We start from the raw sequence: 19,182 nt of genomic DNA on the forward strand, positions 1-19,182 counted from the left end.
TTTTTTTTGATGTACTAATCTTTTTATTTTACTTACTTCAATCACTGTACTTTAGCTTTGGTCATTTTTATTAATCCTTCGAAGGTGAATTTTTTTTTACTAAGATGGCGGTTTCTTCTCAAATATTTTTGGCTTTTTTTTTGATTTTGCCATTTTTTTTCCTCTCGTCTTCTTCATATAATGCATTTGTTATCACAGTTTAAATTTTCTTTTGGTTTGTTTGGGTTTTAACCAGATTTATAAGTTACTAGTGATTATATTTTTGGTTTTTTTTACTATCAATTATATTAAGAAGTTTGGTTTTAGTATAGTGATTATTATTTCTTTAGAGTTTGGGTGGATCTTTTTTTAATCTTTATATACGGAGTTGCCTTCTGCTGATATGGGGGTAGGTTTAGTTTCATCTCTCCTTTTTTCCATTCTTTTCCAGGCTGGGGAGATCTTTTCTCCTCTTGGGTGGGGGGTGTTTTTCTAAATCTTATGTTCTTTACATTAGATGTTTTTATTTTCTTCATTTGGGCTGTGTTACGAAATCCCGTAACTGGATCACTTACCAGCAAAGATAGAGAGGTCCGTTGAAGTCTGATGGTACTATTTTTAAAAGTCTTTATTTATGAAGGGACACAAAAATAAGATTAATACAAACATTCAGATAATATACGTCGTCACTACTCAATCTAAAAGCGCGGGTCCAATAATAACCATCAATAAGAAACAGCTCGATCGTTTGTCTAGGACAGGGGTCGGCAACGTTTACCACTGAAAGAGCCACTTGGACCCATTTCCCACAGAAAAGAAAACACTGGGAGCCACAAAACCCGTTTGACATTTAAAATGAAATAACACTGCATACAACGGTTTTTTTTTTGCCTTTTTGCTATGTATAAACAAACTATAATGTGTTGCATTTATGAAATTGATGAACTCCTGCAGAGAAAACAAAATTACATTTCTGCATGCAACAAAAACATTTTGAACTCCGAAAAAAAGACGTTGGGTTGAAGGTTACTCCATAGTTAGCCTACCTTGGATCGAAGAATTGAAAGAAAGCGCGCACTGGCGGGTGTCAGGCATTGGCAGTGGTGATGTATATTAATAGCGATAAAAAACACGTTGTAGCGGTGTGCTACACGCAGCGCTAAAATAACAACACTGCAGTCAAAGATAACTTTATTCAAACTAAACAGCCTTGCTTTAAAGCCTCCCTCAACCTGTCCCCGTGGGCGCGGATGCTCCAAAAGACACGTACTCACAAACCCCCGTAGGCTATCTCCCTTAGCCGGAACGGTGGCTAATTGTGAGCCGGTTCAGATGTGCCAGGAAATGGGGTCTCCACAACGTTTTATTTAGATTGTACAAGATCACCATAATCTTCAAATTTCAAATTACATTTCAAAAACTAACAAACCACGGGGAGCCGCAGCACAGAGATGAAAGAGCCGCAGGTTGCTGACCCCTGGTCTAGGGGATAATATATTGTCCGATGGAAATATAAAAGTCACTCAGTTCCTGCAGGCTTCAGCCTTTTGGGGGACCGCTGGGTTTTCACTTGTTGGAGAGAGAGAGAGAGAGAGAGATTGGTGGGAAAAGGAACTTGCCCAGGTCTTTTATGAAGCGAATCCGTTGAATCAGGGGAGCAGGCTTCCCCGTTGTTAGCTAAAAGCTGGTTTCCGTGGTTCCAGTCACCGATTCCAGCAACGGAGTCGAACGCACGTGACTTCCTTCAAATGGCTTCCCGCTACTGCGGGATCGTTAGCATTCCTTCTGGTGCGTCTGAAGGGGTTGTTCCCTCAGACCCTCTTTTATACTTCCTCACGGGGTCTCAGATGTCAATCAGGTTGGGATGATGCAATCTCTCTCTCAACCAGCCCACTTTGCCCGAGGGCTTGCACGTAGCATAATCCCCAATCCGCAAACGTGGTCTCCAGGAGACAATGGTCAATGTCGCATTATTTTGCATCGCAGTGGAACGAGGTATTTGGCACGACTCTCTCTCCCATTTCCTGGGTCTATTGACCCCCCCCCCTCAACTAGTGCTCTTGCGATTCTCACAAAGGAGGGGGCTGCGGACATAACAGCTGATTTTAAACTATTAAAATGTCCATGATGTGTCACTTCTGGGTCCGCCCCTTATTTTTGTTCCTCTTCCGGGTGCATGAGTTCATAATTTGGTTAACCCTTTATATACCAAAGGGTTGGTTTCAGAAATATGGCTCAGACCATTAATTTTGTCTCTTGGAATACTAATGGCTTAAACGGAAAAAGATTTTCAAAGTATTCCAAAGACTTAATGCACATATTATTTTTGTACAAGAAATTAATGTGAGGAAAGAGGACAATTATTGCTTTTTTAGGTTTTGGAGGGGTCAACAGTACCATTCGAATTCGAATGCTAAAGTAAAGGGAGTTTCAATTTTTATTGACTCCTCTATTGCATTTGTCCAGCACGATATCTTTTCGGATCCGAATGGTAGATTTTTGTTAATTACTGGCTTACTTTTTAACAAAAAGGTTGCTATGGTTAATGTTTATGCTCCAAATGTGGATTATCCCGATTTTTTTTAAGTACTTACTTACTTCTCTACCTAATCTAAATAAATATAAGTTAATAATGGGTGGTGACTTTAATAGTTGTTTAAATCCTTTGTTGGCCAATCTATATCTACTCAGACTTTACCTAATAAGTCGGCCACTTATATTAACTCTTTTTTGACTGATAATGGATTTTTTGATATTTGGAGATTTCGGCATTCTAAGGACAAAGAGTTTTCATTTTTCTCACATGTTTATCATTCCTACTTGAGAATTGATTATTTTTTATTGACTCTTGTTTTATTCCATTGGTAATTGGTTGTAATTATGATATTATAGCCATCTCTGACCATGCTCCATTAAAACTTTCCATTAAATTTATGGATACAGCTTCTAGTGCTAGACAATGGTGATTTGATTCTACCTTACTGCAAGATCCAGATTTTATTAAATTTATGAAGGAACAGATCGATGTCTTCTTTTCAACTAATTCCATGGATGATATTTCTTGCGGAACACTTTGGGACACTTTTAAAGCATATATACGTGGACAGTTTACCTCCTACTCCGTTGGTCTGAGAAAACGCATTAAGAAGGAAACTCTTTTATTAGTTTATAAAATTAAAGAGATTGACAAGAAATATTTGACTCCTCCTAGTAAGGAGCTTTACAAACAAAGGGTTGAACTTCAAATGGAACATAGTTTATTACTTACATCTTCGATTGAAAATCAATCAATGAAAACCAGATCTGATTTTTATATACATAGTGATAAATTGGGTAAACTGTTGGCTAGTTAATTGAAGAATGCTTTGGTTAAACGTCAAATTACTAAGATTCGTCAGCAGAATGGGGATCTGACAGTTAACCATGATGAGATAAGCAAATCATTTCAAGATTTTTATACCTCCCTGTATCATTCTGAATTCCTTCATGATTACAATACCATGTGTGATTTTTTTGGGAAATTGAATTTTCCAAAATTATCATCAGATGATCTTTCAATATTAGAAACTCCTATTACAGATGCAGAAATTAAAGGGGTTATTTCCTCCATGAATTCTGGGAAAGCACCTGGTCCAGATGGGTATACAGTAGAATTTTTAAAATGTTTTTCCGCTACTCTTTCTCCTTGGTTATGCAGGGTTTTCGAAGAAGCAATTAGATTGGGTAAACTGCCACAATCTATTTATAGAGCTTCCATTTCTTTAATATTGAAGAAAGATAAAGACCCTACTGACTGTGCATCCTATAGACCAATACCTTTATTGAATGTAGATTCCAAGATTTTTTCCAAGTTACTGGCATCCAGGCTGGAGAAGGTATTACCCCAAATTATTTCGGAAGATCAAACTGGTTTTATTAAAAATCGCTATTTTTTCAATGTTAGGAGATTACTGAATATTGTTTATACTCCCTCACATAGCACTTCAGAATGTGTTATTTCACTAGATGCGGAGAAAGCATTTGATAGAGTTGAATGGCCATACTTGTGTGCTTGAGAAGTTTAATTTTAGTCCGACATTCATTTCCTGGATTAAACTGATATATCATACTCCAGTAGCCTCGGTGCTTACTAACAATCAAAGATCTCCCTTTTTTCATTTAATTCTGGGTACTAGACAAGGCTGTCCTCTCAGTCCATTATTATTTGATATTGCTTTAGAACCCTTGGCAATTGCTATCAGAGAGTCACAGAACATTTTTGGCATTAATTGTGGGACGGATATACATAAGCTATCATTATATGCAGATGATTTATTATTATTTATTTCTGATCCTGAGAAATCCATTCCTGCAGTTATATCATTGTTGGCTCAATTTAGTAATTTTTCCAGGTATAAATTAAATATTAATAAGAGTGAATTGTTTCCTTTAAATAGACAGGTTCCAATTTATGGAAATTTACCTTTTAAATTAGTTAATGACTCTTTTATTTACTTAGGGATTAAAATCACAAAAAACTATAAGGACTTATTTAAGGTTAATTTTTTACCCCTAATCGATCAGATTAAATGTTTGTTTACTAAATGGTCACCAGTATCTATCTCTGATAGGTGGGATTAATGCTATTAAGATGGTTATTTTACCCAAGTTTTTATATATATTTCAAGCGGTACCAATTTTTATTCCGAAATCTTTTTTTGCTAATGTTGATTCAAAAATTTCCTCATATATATGGCAGAATAAAAATCCGAGATTAGGTAAAAAATATTTACAGAAGGCAAGGAAGGAAGGTGGATTGGCATTACCTAATTTTAGATTTTATTATTGGGCAGTCAATATCCGATATTTGATATGTTGGTTAAAGGATTGGGATTTATCTTTTAGCCCTCATTGGGTGAACCTGGAAACTAAATCTGTACAAGGATTTTCATTGGGTTCTATTTTAGGGTCTTCTCTTCCCTTTGCTCTTTCTAAATTGCCGAAATGAATTGACAATCCGATAGTTAAACATACTTTACGTATATGGTTTCAATTTCGGAAATTTTTTGGATTGACTCAGTTTGTTTTAAATATTCCTATTGTATCCAATTGCTTTTTTTTATCCTATTATAGGCCAAGCTTATTCAGCTTGGAAGACTAAAGGATTACTACGATTTTCTGATTTATTTTTTGGATAATTGTTTTATGTCTTTTGAATAATTATCTAATAAATATAATTTGCCTAGATTTCATTTTTTTAGATATTTACAGATTAGGAATTTCTTAAATACTGTACTTCCTACTTTTCCAAATTTTGCGTCTTCAGGTATTTTGGAGAATTTGTTCGAACTAAATCCTTCTCAGAAAGGGCTAATATCAAAACTTTACAATATAATTATGAAGATACGTTCAGAGCCCTTCTATAAGATTAAAAATGATTGGGAAAGAGAACTTAACCTTACTATCCCTATTGAGAATTGGGATAAAATTCTTCAATTAGTTAATACATCTATATGTGCTAAATATTCATTAATACAGTTTAAGGTTGTGCACAGGGCTCATATGTCCAAGGATAAATTGGCTCATTTTTATTCCTATATAAATCCTATTTGTGACAGATGTCATTCTGAGATAGCGTCTTTAACTCATGTTCTGGTTGTGTCCGCTTTTGAAAAAATATTGGAAAGACATTTTTGATATTATTTCTATGGTATTGAACATTGATTTACAACCTCATCCTATCACTGCAATTTTTGGTTTACCAATGATGGACTCAGTCCATTTATCCTCTTCTGCTTGTCGAATGATTGCATTTCTTACATTAATGGCCAGAAGATCTATTTTGTTGAATTGGAAAGAAATTAATCCTCCTACTGTATTTCATTGGTTTTCTCAGACTATGTTATGTCTAAATTTAGAAAAAATTAGAAGTGGTGTATTTGATTCTTTTATTAAATTTGAAAAGATATGGAGACCATTTATTCAATATTTTCATATGATGTAATATGACCCTGTTCCAAGCCTATTTGTTTTTCCAGTTTCGATTTTATATATGTTGAGAGGATCGGAGTTGACAACACTGATGATTATGTATTCTTGTGAGATATTATAAACAGCCCTTTTTTTTCCATTTTTTCTTCTCTTTTTTTCTTTTTTCATTTCTTTTTTTATTATTTATTAGATTAGTTTTTTTTGCATAAATTTTTTTCTTTTTGTTTTTTTAAATATATATTATGATATACCTAGGTTTGCCTTGTTTATTTGTTATTTGTATCGGCCATAATTTGGGAATACTCAGTTATACTGTAACTATTGCTTATGTATTCTTTCATGTTCAGTTGTAATGTGTATGTTTGTAATCCCATTATCTATGTATCTATTTTATTTTGTTGATATTAATATTAATAATAAAAAGACTGAAAAAGAAAGGACGTCCCACAGGTCCAGTAGCGACAGGACGTCCCACACTGTCCAGTACCGACACAATATCCCTTCGTCACTCACTTATCGTCTGCTCAGTCCACTAGTTTCTTTCAACACGTGACATTCTGTCCCACACACAACACTCAGTGGCTCTCCCTCTCCCTGCTCTCGTTCACTCCCACCCCTCTTCCCACCCTTCCCCTTGGTCACTCCCAGTATCCTTCCTTTTAGTCAGCCGCCACCCTTCCACTTCCCTTCAGTCACTTCCAGATCCCTTCTGTTAGTCACCCGACCCTCTCTGACACAACATCCTACAATATCCAGTAACTCACTTGTGATTCTGATTGAATCTCGTTCATGGAAATCTTAGCGAAAACACTTCTAGCAATCTCCATGAGTGATAGCTGAGCTTGTTTTTGGTATTGATACTGGACACAAACCCTACCTGGGGTTGGATCCTTGACTTCTTGAGTTGATGCAGATGCCTAGCCGAGATACAGCAGAAACACCTTGCCTTGCAGATCGGTCATTTCATTATGACAGTGCATTGAGGTCATACAATGTGAAGTAACAGGATTCCATGGAATGTTCAGGAGGACTGTAAGGCGCAAGGCCATAATGAGTTCATCTTGTGATACGAGAGGTCCTTGTGCCGGGTAGTCTGTGCTTTCAGGTTTTTTACTTTTTGCTCGATGGGAGGGGAAGAAAGAATGTCTCGGGTGGGTCGTGTCTTTGGTTATGTTGGCTGCTTTTACCAGGGCAGTGAGAAGTGTAGACAGAGTCCATGAAAGGGCGATTAGTTTCTGTGCAGTGCTGAGCTATGTCTGCAACTGCTCTGCCTGCGGTTCGAGCAGTCTTGGGCAGCGAGCAGATTGTTTGCTATACCAGGTTCCCCGTTGTGTAGTGATAAAAATTGGTGCTGTTCAAAGTGGGGGGCATGCCATATTTCTATAATATTCTGAGGACGAAGAGCTCTCAGTTGTGGTGTCTGCATGGTTGGACCAGTGTGGCCACAAGGAACTCGGAGCTCTCAACCCAGTACTGTGGGTATAAATAGGGGCATGTGGACCGCCCCATACTCAAAATCTTTGCTGCCATTCAGGGAAAAGTTGTTGTCATGCCACCATGTCACTAGGTTCTCTATCCCTTCTACTTCGACTCATCATTGTTTGAATTATGGCCCACTACAGCGGTTGGCTGGTGGCGCAGTGACATAGGACCGGTCTCCGGAACAGAGGTTCCCGGGTTCAAATCCAATCGGGCCATTCCCGAGTATGCTTTCCATCCGTGCCGGGTTGAGTGTTGAGCTCGCAACTCGACCTCGTAAAATAAAGAAAAATACTGCGTGATGAGTGGCGTCCCACACAGCCTTCAGATCCACGCCTTGTAAAGCATGAAAGTGCCCGACGCTGGCCTCTCAGACCTGAGTCGACATCATCATCATCGACAGCAGTGTCACCTGCAAACTTGTAGACTGAGCTAGGACAGAATCTGGCCACACAGTCGTGAATTGCGGGACTAAGAACATGTCTTGTTGGGCTCCAGTGTTGAGAATAAATGTGAATGGAGGTGTTGCCTCTCCTTATTGACTGTGGTCTGGTGTCAGTTACTAAACGAGGTTGTTGTGTCTCAGCTTCAGGAGTTTGGAGATGAATTTGTTGAAATTACGGTACTAAAGGGGGAGCTGTAGTCAACAAACAACCTTACGCAGGCATCTTTAGGTCTTCACTGTCTAGGTCAGGGGTCGGCAACCTTTACCACTGAAAGAGCCACTTGGACCCGTTTCCCACAGAAAAGAAAACACTGGGAGCCGCAAAACCTGTTTGACATTTAAAATGAAATAACACTGCATACAACGTTTTGTTTTGCCTTTATACTATGTATAAACAAACTATAATGTGTTGCATTTATGAAATTGATGAACTCCTGCAGAGAAAACGAAATTACATTTCTGCATGCAACAAAAACATTTTGAACTCCAAAAAAAGACGTTGGGTTGAAGGTTACTTTTAAGTAAAATACTCAACGTCTATTTGAGTCCTCCTTGTATTTATGAAAAACGTCAAACTTAAATTTGCCGCCAGCAGCAAACCAAAAATAACGTCAGCCAGCTGTCAACCTGAAAAATAAAAGGACTATTTCACTGAATAATGAAAACATATGAATATACGTAAAATAATAGGCAATTAAAATATTTATCATACTTGGTCAGGTTGACTCACACCTGACAATGCAGTCGTATTCAGTAAGGATGGATCGATGCTTAGGGGAGTGACCGGGAAGGATAATGTGTTTTTTTTCCTCTCTGAACTCACAGAAGCGTTTCCCAAACGATGTTTGCATTGCGATGATTGCAGAATGTAAATACTCCGAATTTATCATGTCGTGACCTTGTTTGAACTCTCTCAAATTGGGGAAGTGAGACAATGTGCCTTTCTGTAAATCTCTGGCAAGCACTGTCAACTTGCGCTCGACTGCCAAAACATCCTCCAACATGTGCAGGGCTGTACGTCCTTACCCCTGAAGAGCTGTGTTCAGCGTGTTCAGGTGCGCTGTCATGTCTACCATGAAGTGTAGCTTTTCCAGCCACTCTGGCTGTTCCAGCTCAGGAAAGGTGAGCCCTTTGCTGCCCAGAAAAGTTTTCACTTCATCCAGACACGCGACAAAGCGTTTCAGCACCTCCTCTCTGGACAGCCAGCGATAAAAACACGTTGTAGCGGTGTGCTACACGCAGTCAGTAAACTGTAGTCAAAGATAGCTTTATTCGAACTAAACAGCCTTGCTTTTAAGCCTCCCTCAACCCGCCCCCCATGGGTGCGGATGCTGCAAAAGACACGTACTCACAAACCCCCGTAGGCTATCTCCCTTAGCCTGAATGCTGGCTAATTGTGAGCCGGTTCCACTGTGCCAGGAAATGGGTCGCCACAACGTCTTATTTAGATTGTACAAGATCACCATAATCTTCAAATTTAGAGTTACATTTCAAAAACTAACAAACTAACATAAAATACATTTTAGTTAAATACTGACCAATTATTTCCCAAAGCAACAGGGAGCCACAGCACAGACGTAAAAGAGCCACATGTGGCTCCGGAGCCGCGGGTTGCCGACCCCCGGTCTAGGTGGTCAGGAGCTGAGGGTAGAACCAATGAGATGGCGTTCGCTGCTTTAAATCTGCCAGATTCAAAAGGTGTCTAAGCAGATAGTGATTAAAAACATAGTTGACTATCATTGACAAATTTTCAAAATGTGAGAGTGTTTGCATTCTTGTATTATCTGTCTAAAATTAAAGAAAACATGAACAGTTGGCATTTAGTGTCTAAGTAACTAATAAACTTCAATTAAGTGAAAATTTCTCTTGTATTCAGGTACTTTGTTGGCGTGTTAAATAAAAGTACTGGGAAAATGGAAGTGCACAACGCTCAGCTGTTTAACATGCAGCCCTTCTTTCCTGGTAAAGTATCCAGTATAATGTCTTACACTACTCTGATCAAAATTATTCATGGCAAGATTGTAGAAAAAATAATTGCTAGAAATATTTAGGTCATGCAGCATCTTTAGAGAGAAAGTCGACCTTTTAGGTTGACGGCCTTTCTTAAATATAAAAACGTTTCTGATGTTTCTATTTTACATTTCCAATATTTGTAGTATTTTGCTTTTGTACTTCATGTACAAAGTTAGAGTACAAAGTTTAAGTTAGATATGGCCCTTGTGACTAAAGGGATCAGGGGATATGGAGAGAAAGCAGGTACAGGGTTCTGAGTTGGATGATCAGCCATGATCATACTGAATGGCGGTGCAGGCTCGAAGGGCCGAAGGGCCTACTCCTGCACCTATTTTCTATGTTTCTATGTAAGAATTTTTGGCTAAAATTGGGTATTAAATAAGACAATGTGACTAAGCCTAGTGGAAGAGATGATTGTTGAAGAAGGCCCCAAAGAACAGTGTGGAAGTGCAAGAAGCCTAGAAATGTTTTTGTTACGTTCAGATGCTGATAGTGATCCCAGTGAGGAATTCCCCCCAGTTCCACACTGATCCTGTATTAGACAGTGGTTTGGGCAATGGAATAGAAGTCCATCTGTTGTTCTTGTTCTGCCAGATCTGACAGTGGAGTGAGTGAAAGCTGGGAATCATACAAGAGGACTGCAACAGGATGTGAGAGATTTCTCCCCCTAGGAACAGGAGCATTCTATCAAAGCTTAAAATAAAAAGATGTGAGCATCGAGGATTGTGATTGCCTGAAGAAACATCCAGAGAAATCTATTTGTGGTCGTTGGTGTGGTGATAGAGTGCACGGGAAGTGAAGGACCTTGTTGAATTTAGCTCAGAGAGTGTGATGAGCAAGAAATCTGACGAATGAGGTGGATGGGACAAGCAAGTGATCAGCTGACTGCAAAGATCTGTTAAAGGAGATCTGTTAAAAGAGATAGCTGTGGGTTTATCCAAAACTGAACTGAAGCCATTTAAATAAGAGCTCAGATGTCAGTCAGGTTCTCATACAGAAATGTATGAAGTAGTGCATTTTGGTAGCAAAAAGAAATAAAACGAGGGTAGATTTTTTTCCCAAGGTTAGAGACTGAAAAATGTCCTCAGAGGAATTTGGGTACCCTTTCACAACAATTGTTGAAAGCTAACATGCTGATACAGCAACCAATTAGGAAGGTGAATTATATTTTTACTTTCATTGCAAGAAGATTTCAGTACCTCAGAGATGTCTTGCTGCAGTTATTGGCCTTGGTGTGACTGCATCTGGAATATTGTGTATTGATTTGGTCTCCCAAACTAAGAAAGGGTCAACTTATGGAAGAGGTAATACAGTCGGGCTTTACCAGTTGATTCCTGAGATGGTGGGAGAAGACATTAAGTTAGCTGGACCAAATATCCCACGGTTTGGAAGGTAATATTAAAATGTGCAAATTGTTCCAGGGTTTGACAGGATAGATGCTTTCTCATGCTTGCATGACTAAGGCAACAGTCTCAAATTAACGATGTGAGCCATTCAGGTTAGAGGCAGGGCTGAGAAACATTGGAATTTTCTACCCAAGCTTTAGATGCTGTTTTGCTAAGTATATTAAAGATCGGTGGCGACATAGGAGGTAAGATGATTGATTGCCAAATGTATGGCAAATAAGGTGAAGTAAGGTATTACAGAGTTGGGACATAGTTATGGTTGTAGGAGGTTACAAAGATAGAGAAGGACAATGTATAGGGGCTATTTAAACTTACAGATAAAGTTTTTAAATTTGAGTTGTTGAAAGATCAGGAGTAAATAAAACTTAGTGAAGGATGTAGAACAGGTGAGTAAGTGTCCATGCAAGAATTTTTAGATTGATCATAATCACAATAGGTGAACATGTAATCAAATCCTTTTATGTTTGATTTTATCGTTGATTGCATGCAAAGGTATTTTATTTGGACAAAAACCCAGAGTGTGATCATCTGTGACAACATTTGTGTTGGTGTGTCTTGTTAGAACTGCAGCTTAACCTGACAACATGTCTCGTGAATCAGAGTGATATATCAAAGCTCATATTTTCTCTTCAGGTGAACCTGTGACAGAAGAAGATACCAGTGAGAAGCAACTCTCTTATCGTGAGAAGGTAAATATTTTATTGTAGCATTTAACTCTTTCTCCCATGCCATACAATTGAGAGTACTTTGGTTTTGCCTGGTTATTGAGGAATAGTATTCCTTCCCCCAATACTGGGTACTCACTGTGGCTATTTTGCTGGTTTGCCCCCAATTTGTTGATGTCAGGGTTGTCAGTAGTGAGCGCATGTGGGTATGTTGTCAGCCTGCTGCATTATAAGGAAGAACTACCATCTGCAACCTTTTTCTAAGAGGCTTTTCTGCTAACCTAATGAGGACTTCCTGGTAACGTAGAATCATGTCCACACAAAGGCACGACTGAACAGCTGTACTCTCCTCATGGGAAAACAGTGAAAAAGACTGAGGACTTCCTGGTAAAGTAAAATCATGTCTTAACCTTAGAAATTACCTACGGTTACCTAGGTAAGTTCCATGTACCTATCCAGGAGTCCCTTAAAAGACCCTATCATATCTGCCTCCACCACCATCGACGGCAGCCCATTCCACACTCTCGCCACTCTCTGCGTAAAAAAAAAAAAATTACCCCTGGCATCTCTCCTGTACCCACGTCCAAGCACCTTAAAACTATGCCCTCTCGTGCTAGCCATTTCAGCCCTGGGAAAAAGCCTTTGACTATCCACACGATCAGTGGCTCTCATCTTCTTATATATCTCTATCAGGTCACCTCTCATCCTTCGTCGCTTCAAGGAGAAAAGGCCGAGTTCACTCAATCGATTCTCATAAGGCGAGCCCCCCCAATCCAGGCAACATCCTTGTAAATCTCCTCTGCACCCTTTCTGTGGCTTCCACATCCTTCTAGTGAGGCGACCAGAACTGAGCGCAGTACTCCAAGTGGGGTCTGACCAGGGTACTATATAGCTGCAACATTACCTCTTGGCTCTTAAACTCAATCCCACAGTTGATGAAGGCCAGTGCAGCATATGCTTTTAACCACACAGAAAACCTGTGCAGAAGCTTTGAGTGTCCTATGGACTCAGACCCTGAGATCCCTCTGATCCCCCACACTGCCAAGAGTCTTACCATTAATACTATGTTCTGCCATTATATTTGACCTACCAAAATGAACCACCTCACACTTATCTGGGTTGAACACCGTCTTCCATTTCTCAGCCCAGTTTTGCATCCTGTCAATGTCCCACTGTAACCTCTGACAGCCCACCACACTATCCACAACACCCCCAACCTTTGTGTCATTAGCAAACTTACTAACACATCCCTCCACTTCCTCATCCAGGTCATTTATAAAAATCACGAAGAGTAGGGGTCCCAGAACATATCCCTGAGGCACTCCACTGGTGACCGACCTCCGTGCAGAATATGACCCGTCTACAACCACTCTTTGCCTTCTGTGGGCAAGCCATTTCTGGATCCACAAAGCAATGTCCCCCTGGATCTCATGCCTCCTTATTTTCTCAATAAGCCTTGCATAGGGTACCTTATCAAATGCTTTGCTGAAATCCATATACACTACATCTACGGCTCTTCCTTCATCAATGTGTTTAGTCACATCCTCAAAAAATTCAGTCAGGCTCGTAAGGTACGACCTGCCTTTGACAAAGCCATGCTGACTATTCCTGATCATATTATTCCTCTCCAAATGTTCATAAATCCTGCCTCTCAGGATCTTTTCCATCAACTTACCAACCACTGAAGTGAGACTCAAAGTCTATAATTTCCTGGGCTATTGCTACTCCCTTTCTTCAATAAGGGAACAACATCTGCAACCCTCCAATCCTCTGGAACCTCTCATCCCCATTGATGATGCAAAGATCATCGCCAGAGGCTCAGCAATCTCCTCCCTCGCCTCCCACAGTAGCCTGGGGTACATCTCATCCGGTCTTGGTGACTTATCCAACTTGATGCTTTCCAAAAGCTCCAGCACATCCTCTTTCTTAATATTTACATGATCAAGCTTTTCAGTCTGCTATAAGTCATCCCTACAATCGCCAGGATCCTTTTCCGTAGTGAATACTGAAGCAAAGTACTGCTATCTCTTGCGGCCTCAGTATTTTTCCCCTCTCTTTTTGCACTATTAAATTTATTTTTTATATGCTTCTTACTGTGACCTATAGTTCTTACTACTATATATTGCAGTGTACTGCTATAAAACAGCAAATTTCACAACATTTGCGGTGATATTAAGCCTGATTTTGAAGTTCTGACATTCTGGACTATCAAACTCCACTTTAAGTATACCCAGTGACTTGGCCTCCACAGCTATCAATGGCAATGAATTCCACAGATTCACCCCCTGGCTAAAGATATTCCTTCACATTCCTATTCTAAAGGGATGTCCCTGTATTCTGAGGCAGTGCCCTCTGGTCCTACTATCCCCTACTATTCAAAACATATTCCCCCCATCCACTCTATCTAAGCCTTCCAATATTCAATGACATCCCCCAACATCCTAAATTCCAGTAAGTACAGGCCCAGAGCCATCAAAAACTCCTCAAACGTTAACTGGTTCATTCCTAAGGTCATTCTCATGACCCTCCTCTGGATGCTTTCCAATGCCAGCTCCTTCTTTCTCAGATATGAGGCCTAAAATTGCTCACGATATCCCAAACGCTGTCTGACCAATGCATTATAAAGCCTCAGCATAACATCCTTGCTTTTATATTTTAATTCTCTTGAAACTAGCATTGTATTTGCTTTCCCTATCACTGACTCGCCCTACTAGTTAATGTTTAGGGAATCCTGCACTAGGGCTCCCAAGTCCCTTTGCACTTCTGATTTCTGAATTAGCATCCTGTTTGGAAAACAGTTCACATCTTTATTCGTTCTACCAAGTGCATGACCATACTCTATCCAACACTATATTCCACCTGACACTTTTTTGCCCATTCTTCTAATCTGTCTTAAGTCCTCCTGTGGTTTGATCGAGGCACAACTGTGTAAGCCAGTGAGAACAGCGAGAGACAGCTTCATAGAGCGGGCAACTGAGAAGGGGGGTCAGTGTAGGAAGGCTTTGGCTCTGCAGGGCTTAGTCGATAATGGGTCGAGGCAAGGTAGAATACAGACAGGAAGTATGTGTGTGAGGCCAGTGTTCTGGGTTCGGTGTCAGATGTGGGACTTCCGGGAGACTCCCAGCCTCCTGAATGGCCCCTTCTGTTCCAGGTGCGACAAGCTGCAGCTCCTCAGGGACTGCATTAGGGAACTGGAGATGCAGCTCGATGACCTTCGTCTGGTCAGGGAGAGCGAGGAGGTGATAGAGAGGAGTTACAGGCAAGTAGTCACACTAGGGCCTGGGGAGACAGACAAGTGGGTAACAATCAGGAGAGGGAAGGGCATGAAGCAGGTGCTGGAGAGTACCCCAGTGGCTGTACCCCTTAACAATAAGTACTCCTGTTTGAGTACTGTTGGGGGGTTGGGGGGACAGCCTACCTTGGGGAAGCAACAGTGGCCGCGCCTCCGGCACAGAGTTTGGCCCTGTGACTCAGAAGGGTAGGGAAAGGAAGAGGATGGCAGCAGTGATAGGGGACTCGATAGTCAGGGGGTCAGGCAGGCGTTTCTGTGGACGCAGGTAAGAGACATGGATGCTAGTTTGCCTTCCAGGTGCCAGGGGCTAGGATATCTTGAACTGGGAAGGAGAACAGCCGGAGGTCATGGAACATATTGGTACCAATGACATAGGTAGGAAAAGGGAGGAGGTCCTGAAAATAGACTACAGGGAGTTAGGAAGGAAGTTGAGAAGCAGGACCTCAAAGGTAATAATCTGGGGATTACTGCCTGTGCCACATGGCAGTAAGTATAGGAATCGAATGTGGTGGAGGATAAATGCATGACTGAGTGATTGGGACAGGGATTCAGATTTCTGGACCAATTTCCTGGCGTGGAGGTTTGCTAAGGCTATTGGGGAAAATTTTAACTAGAATTGCTGGGGGGGGAGAACCAAAATAAAGAGGCATTGGAAGAGGCGGTTGGCTCACAAATAGAGAAAGCTTGGAGACAGTGCAAGAGGGAGGATAGACAAGTGATAGAAAAGGGACATTCTCAGACCGATGGTTTGAGATGTGTCTATTTTAATGTGAGAAGTATTATGAACAAAGCGGGTGAGCTTAAAGCATGGATCGGTATTTGGAGCTATGATGTGGCCATTACCTTGGATGGCTCAGGGTCAGGAACGGCTACTTACAGTACCAGGCTTTAGATGTTTCAGAAAGGAAAGGGAGGGAGGCAAAAGAGGTGGGGACGTGGCACTGTTGATCAGTAAAGGAGGAAGTCACGGAGAGATTGTCTATGCAGTCTCTGTGGGTGGAAGTTAGGAACAGGAAGGGGTCAATAACGCTGCTGGGTGTTTTTTATAGACCACTCAGTAGTAACAGGGACATTGAGGAGCAGATAGAGAAACAGATTCTGGAAAGGTGTAATAATAACAGGGTAGTCATGTGGGAGATTTTAATTTCCCAAATATTTATTGGCATCTCCCTAGAGCAAGGAGTTTAGATGGGATAGAGTTTGTTAGGTGTGTCAGGAAGGTTTACTGACACAATATGTAGATAAACCTCCAAGAGGAGAGCCTATACTTGATCTAGTATTGGGAAATGAACCTGGTCAGGTGTCATATCTCTCACTGGGAAAGCACTTTGGATATCTCCTTTACCATAGCAATGGAGAGGGATAGGAACAGACAAATTAGGAGAGTGTTTAATTGGAGTAAGGGGAAATATGAAGCTATCATGCAGGAACTTGAAAACATAAATTGGGAACAGATGTTCTCAAAGAAATATACGGAAGAAATGTGGCAAATGTTCAGTAGATATTTGTGTGGAGTTCTGCATGGGTACGTTCATCAGACAGGGAAAGGATAGGAGGGTACAGAAACTGCGGTGTACAAAGGCTGTTTTAAATCTAGTCGAAGAAAAGAAGAGCTTACGAAAGTTTCGAAAACTAGATAACGATTGAGAGCTAGATTATAAGGCTAGCAAAAAGGAGCTCAAGAAAGAAATCAGGAGAGCCAGAAGGGGCCATGAGAATTCCTTGCGGACAGAATTAAGGAAAACCCCAAGGCATTCTGCAAGTATGTGAAGAGCAAGAGATAAGACCTAATAATTTTTGCCCCTTCTAAACCTTTTGCACAGAGGTTCCAGTCCATATTAGGGAAGTTGAAGTCATGCATGACAACAAGTCCATTATGTTACAGTTTTCCCTAATATGCCTACATATCTGTTCCTCAATGTACCAGTAACTAGTGGGGTATTTATAGTGTAATCCCATCAGAGTGATTGGTGGTTGAGCCCTCCATTCTGTTCCTCTGAGTGCCGTTGTGACACCACTCAACCAGCTGATCTATCTTGTTCCTGTATGCCACCTCATCACCATCTGAAATTCTGCCAACCATAGTTGTGACATTGGCAAATCTATAGATGGTGTTTGAACTGTGTTTAGCCACACAGCCATGGTGTACAGTGAGTAGAGCAGTGGGCTAAGCACGCATCATTGAGGTGTGCCAGTGTTGTTTGTCAGCGAGGAAGAGATGTTATTTCCAATCTGCACAGACTGTGGTCCAAGATGCAGTTGCAGGGGGAAGTACAGAGGCTCAGATTTTGGATCTTGTTGGTTAGAACTGAGGGTATGATAGTGTTCTTGATAAATGGGGTTGTTCAAGGTTACAGAGATAGGTTGGGGAATGGAGTTGAGAGGGAAAACAAATCAGCCAGGATGGAATGGCGGAGCCGACTAAGTGGGCTGAGTGGCCTAAATCTGCTATTTCTTATGGCTATGCTAACTGCTATGCTACCATGCCATCTACAGTAGGAAACAGGTGATAGAAAGAGTCAGCTGCTTTAAATTCCTTGGCAGTAATGTATCAGATGAGCTCTCATGAGCCCAGCACATTGAAAGCTTACCAGCATCTTTCTTATGAGCTTAAGGAGGTTCAGCTTGCCATTGAACACTAACACATAAAGATATCCGAACTAGTTGCATCATGGTCTGCAGTATAATTAGCTGCTGAGAGTAGTGGGTCTCCCAGCACATAACAGGCACATCCCTCCTAATCACTGGAAGAAGGCAATATTGATCTCCACTTTCTGGGCCTAGGCATATTTTTGCAGCTATCATCAGGTAGGAGGTATAGAAGCTTGAAGTCCCACACCACCAGGTTGAAAAACAATGATTTCTGTTCAACCATTTGGATTTTGAACCAACTCATCACTGCAGTTTGGCAACAATGTGACTACTTTAATCAATCTGCACTAAAATGGGCTTATTTTTTTCTAATTGTGTTCTTGTAAAAATTGTGTATAGTTTTTTCTTTGTGAATGCTGCTTGTATGCTATATGTCTGTTAAGTTGCTGCAAGTTTCTCATTGCACCTGTGTGTATATGTACTTGTGCATATGAAAATAAACTCAATTTTGACTTTAAATACACACACTTAATAGTAACCTGATTGCAAGTTAAAATCTCTTAATGAATATTAATATTTTCAGAAGTACAACACAATGTATTTTGATGTTCTGATGGTAGAGATGTGGAATGAATGTGAAGGGATGCATGAACTTATTACATCTGCTGTTTCAATGTGTTTAGAGAAGTTACTTCTTTCCTCCACCTCCCCTGACCCGCACCCCCAAATCTTATACCTTTGCCCCTTTAAACATAGCTTCATTTTCTCATCATAAATAAAAACAAAAACTGATGTTAAAAACTCAGCAGGTGGGATAGTATCATGGAAAGAGAAATAGTGAATGCTTCAGGTACGCGACCTCACTTTGGAGCTTTTTTTCTGTCAACCTTCAATGAAGACTTGCTTTGCAACTAAATCACAGTGACAACAAAAGGCATTATGGATGAAATAACTGGTACAGCCATTTTCCAGTGCTTCACAACTCCTACTCCAGTCTATTTATGGTCTGGAAAACTGTATGAGTAGTGTAGGCCGACTCGATTGGTGGTGCTGCATCTAATTCTCATAGTGCCTTTCAGCTTAACATGCAGGAATTTTCCAGTACCTTAATGTAGGAGGCTGTGTAAAACTGTGTTGACTTGCAGTCCCATTTTATCCCACATGGCATTCTGTGTTCATAGAACAAGCAAGTCCAACAAAATATATTTCAATTAATGCAAACAAAAGGAAGTAAATGGAAGCTTGAAGGTTATGCAACCATTAGGTCACAATTGAGAACTGAAATATTAAAGTCATAACATTTTGGTTTAATTAGCCTGTATCTCTAAATAGAAAGTAAGC

At 40.4% G+C, this 19,182-nt stretch overlaps 1 protein-coding gene across 1 annotated transcript in view; it reads left to right on the forward strand.

Annotated features, from left to right (window-relative positions):
- polr1e (RNA polymerase I subunit E) overlaps positions 1 to 19,182 on the forward strand; it is a 58,369-nt gene that overhangs the window by 17,040 nt on the left and 22,147 nt on the right. The window contains exons 4-5 of the mRNA XM_059970070.1: positions 9,750 to 9,835; positions 11,926 to 11,981. Coding sequence (XP_059826053.1) covers positions 9,750 to 9,835; positions 11,926 to 11,981 — 142 coding nt within the window. The remainder of the gene's footprint in view (positions 1 to 9,749; positions 9,836 to 11,925; positions 11,982 to 19,182) is intronic.

Source organism: Hypanus sabinus, chromosome 5, assembly GCF_030144855.1.
Source record: "Hypanus sabinus isolate sHypSab1 chromosome 5, sHypSab1.hap1, whole genome shotgun sequence".
Taxonomy (NCBI): Eukaryota; Metazoa; Chordata; class Chondrichthyes; order Myliobatiformes; family Dasyatidae; genus Hypanus; species Hypanus sabinus.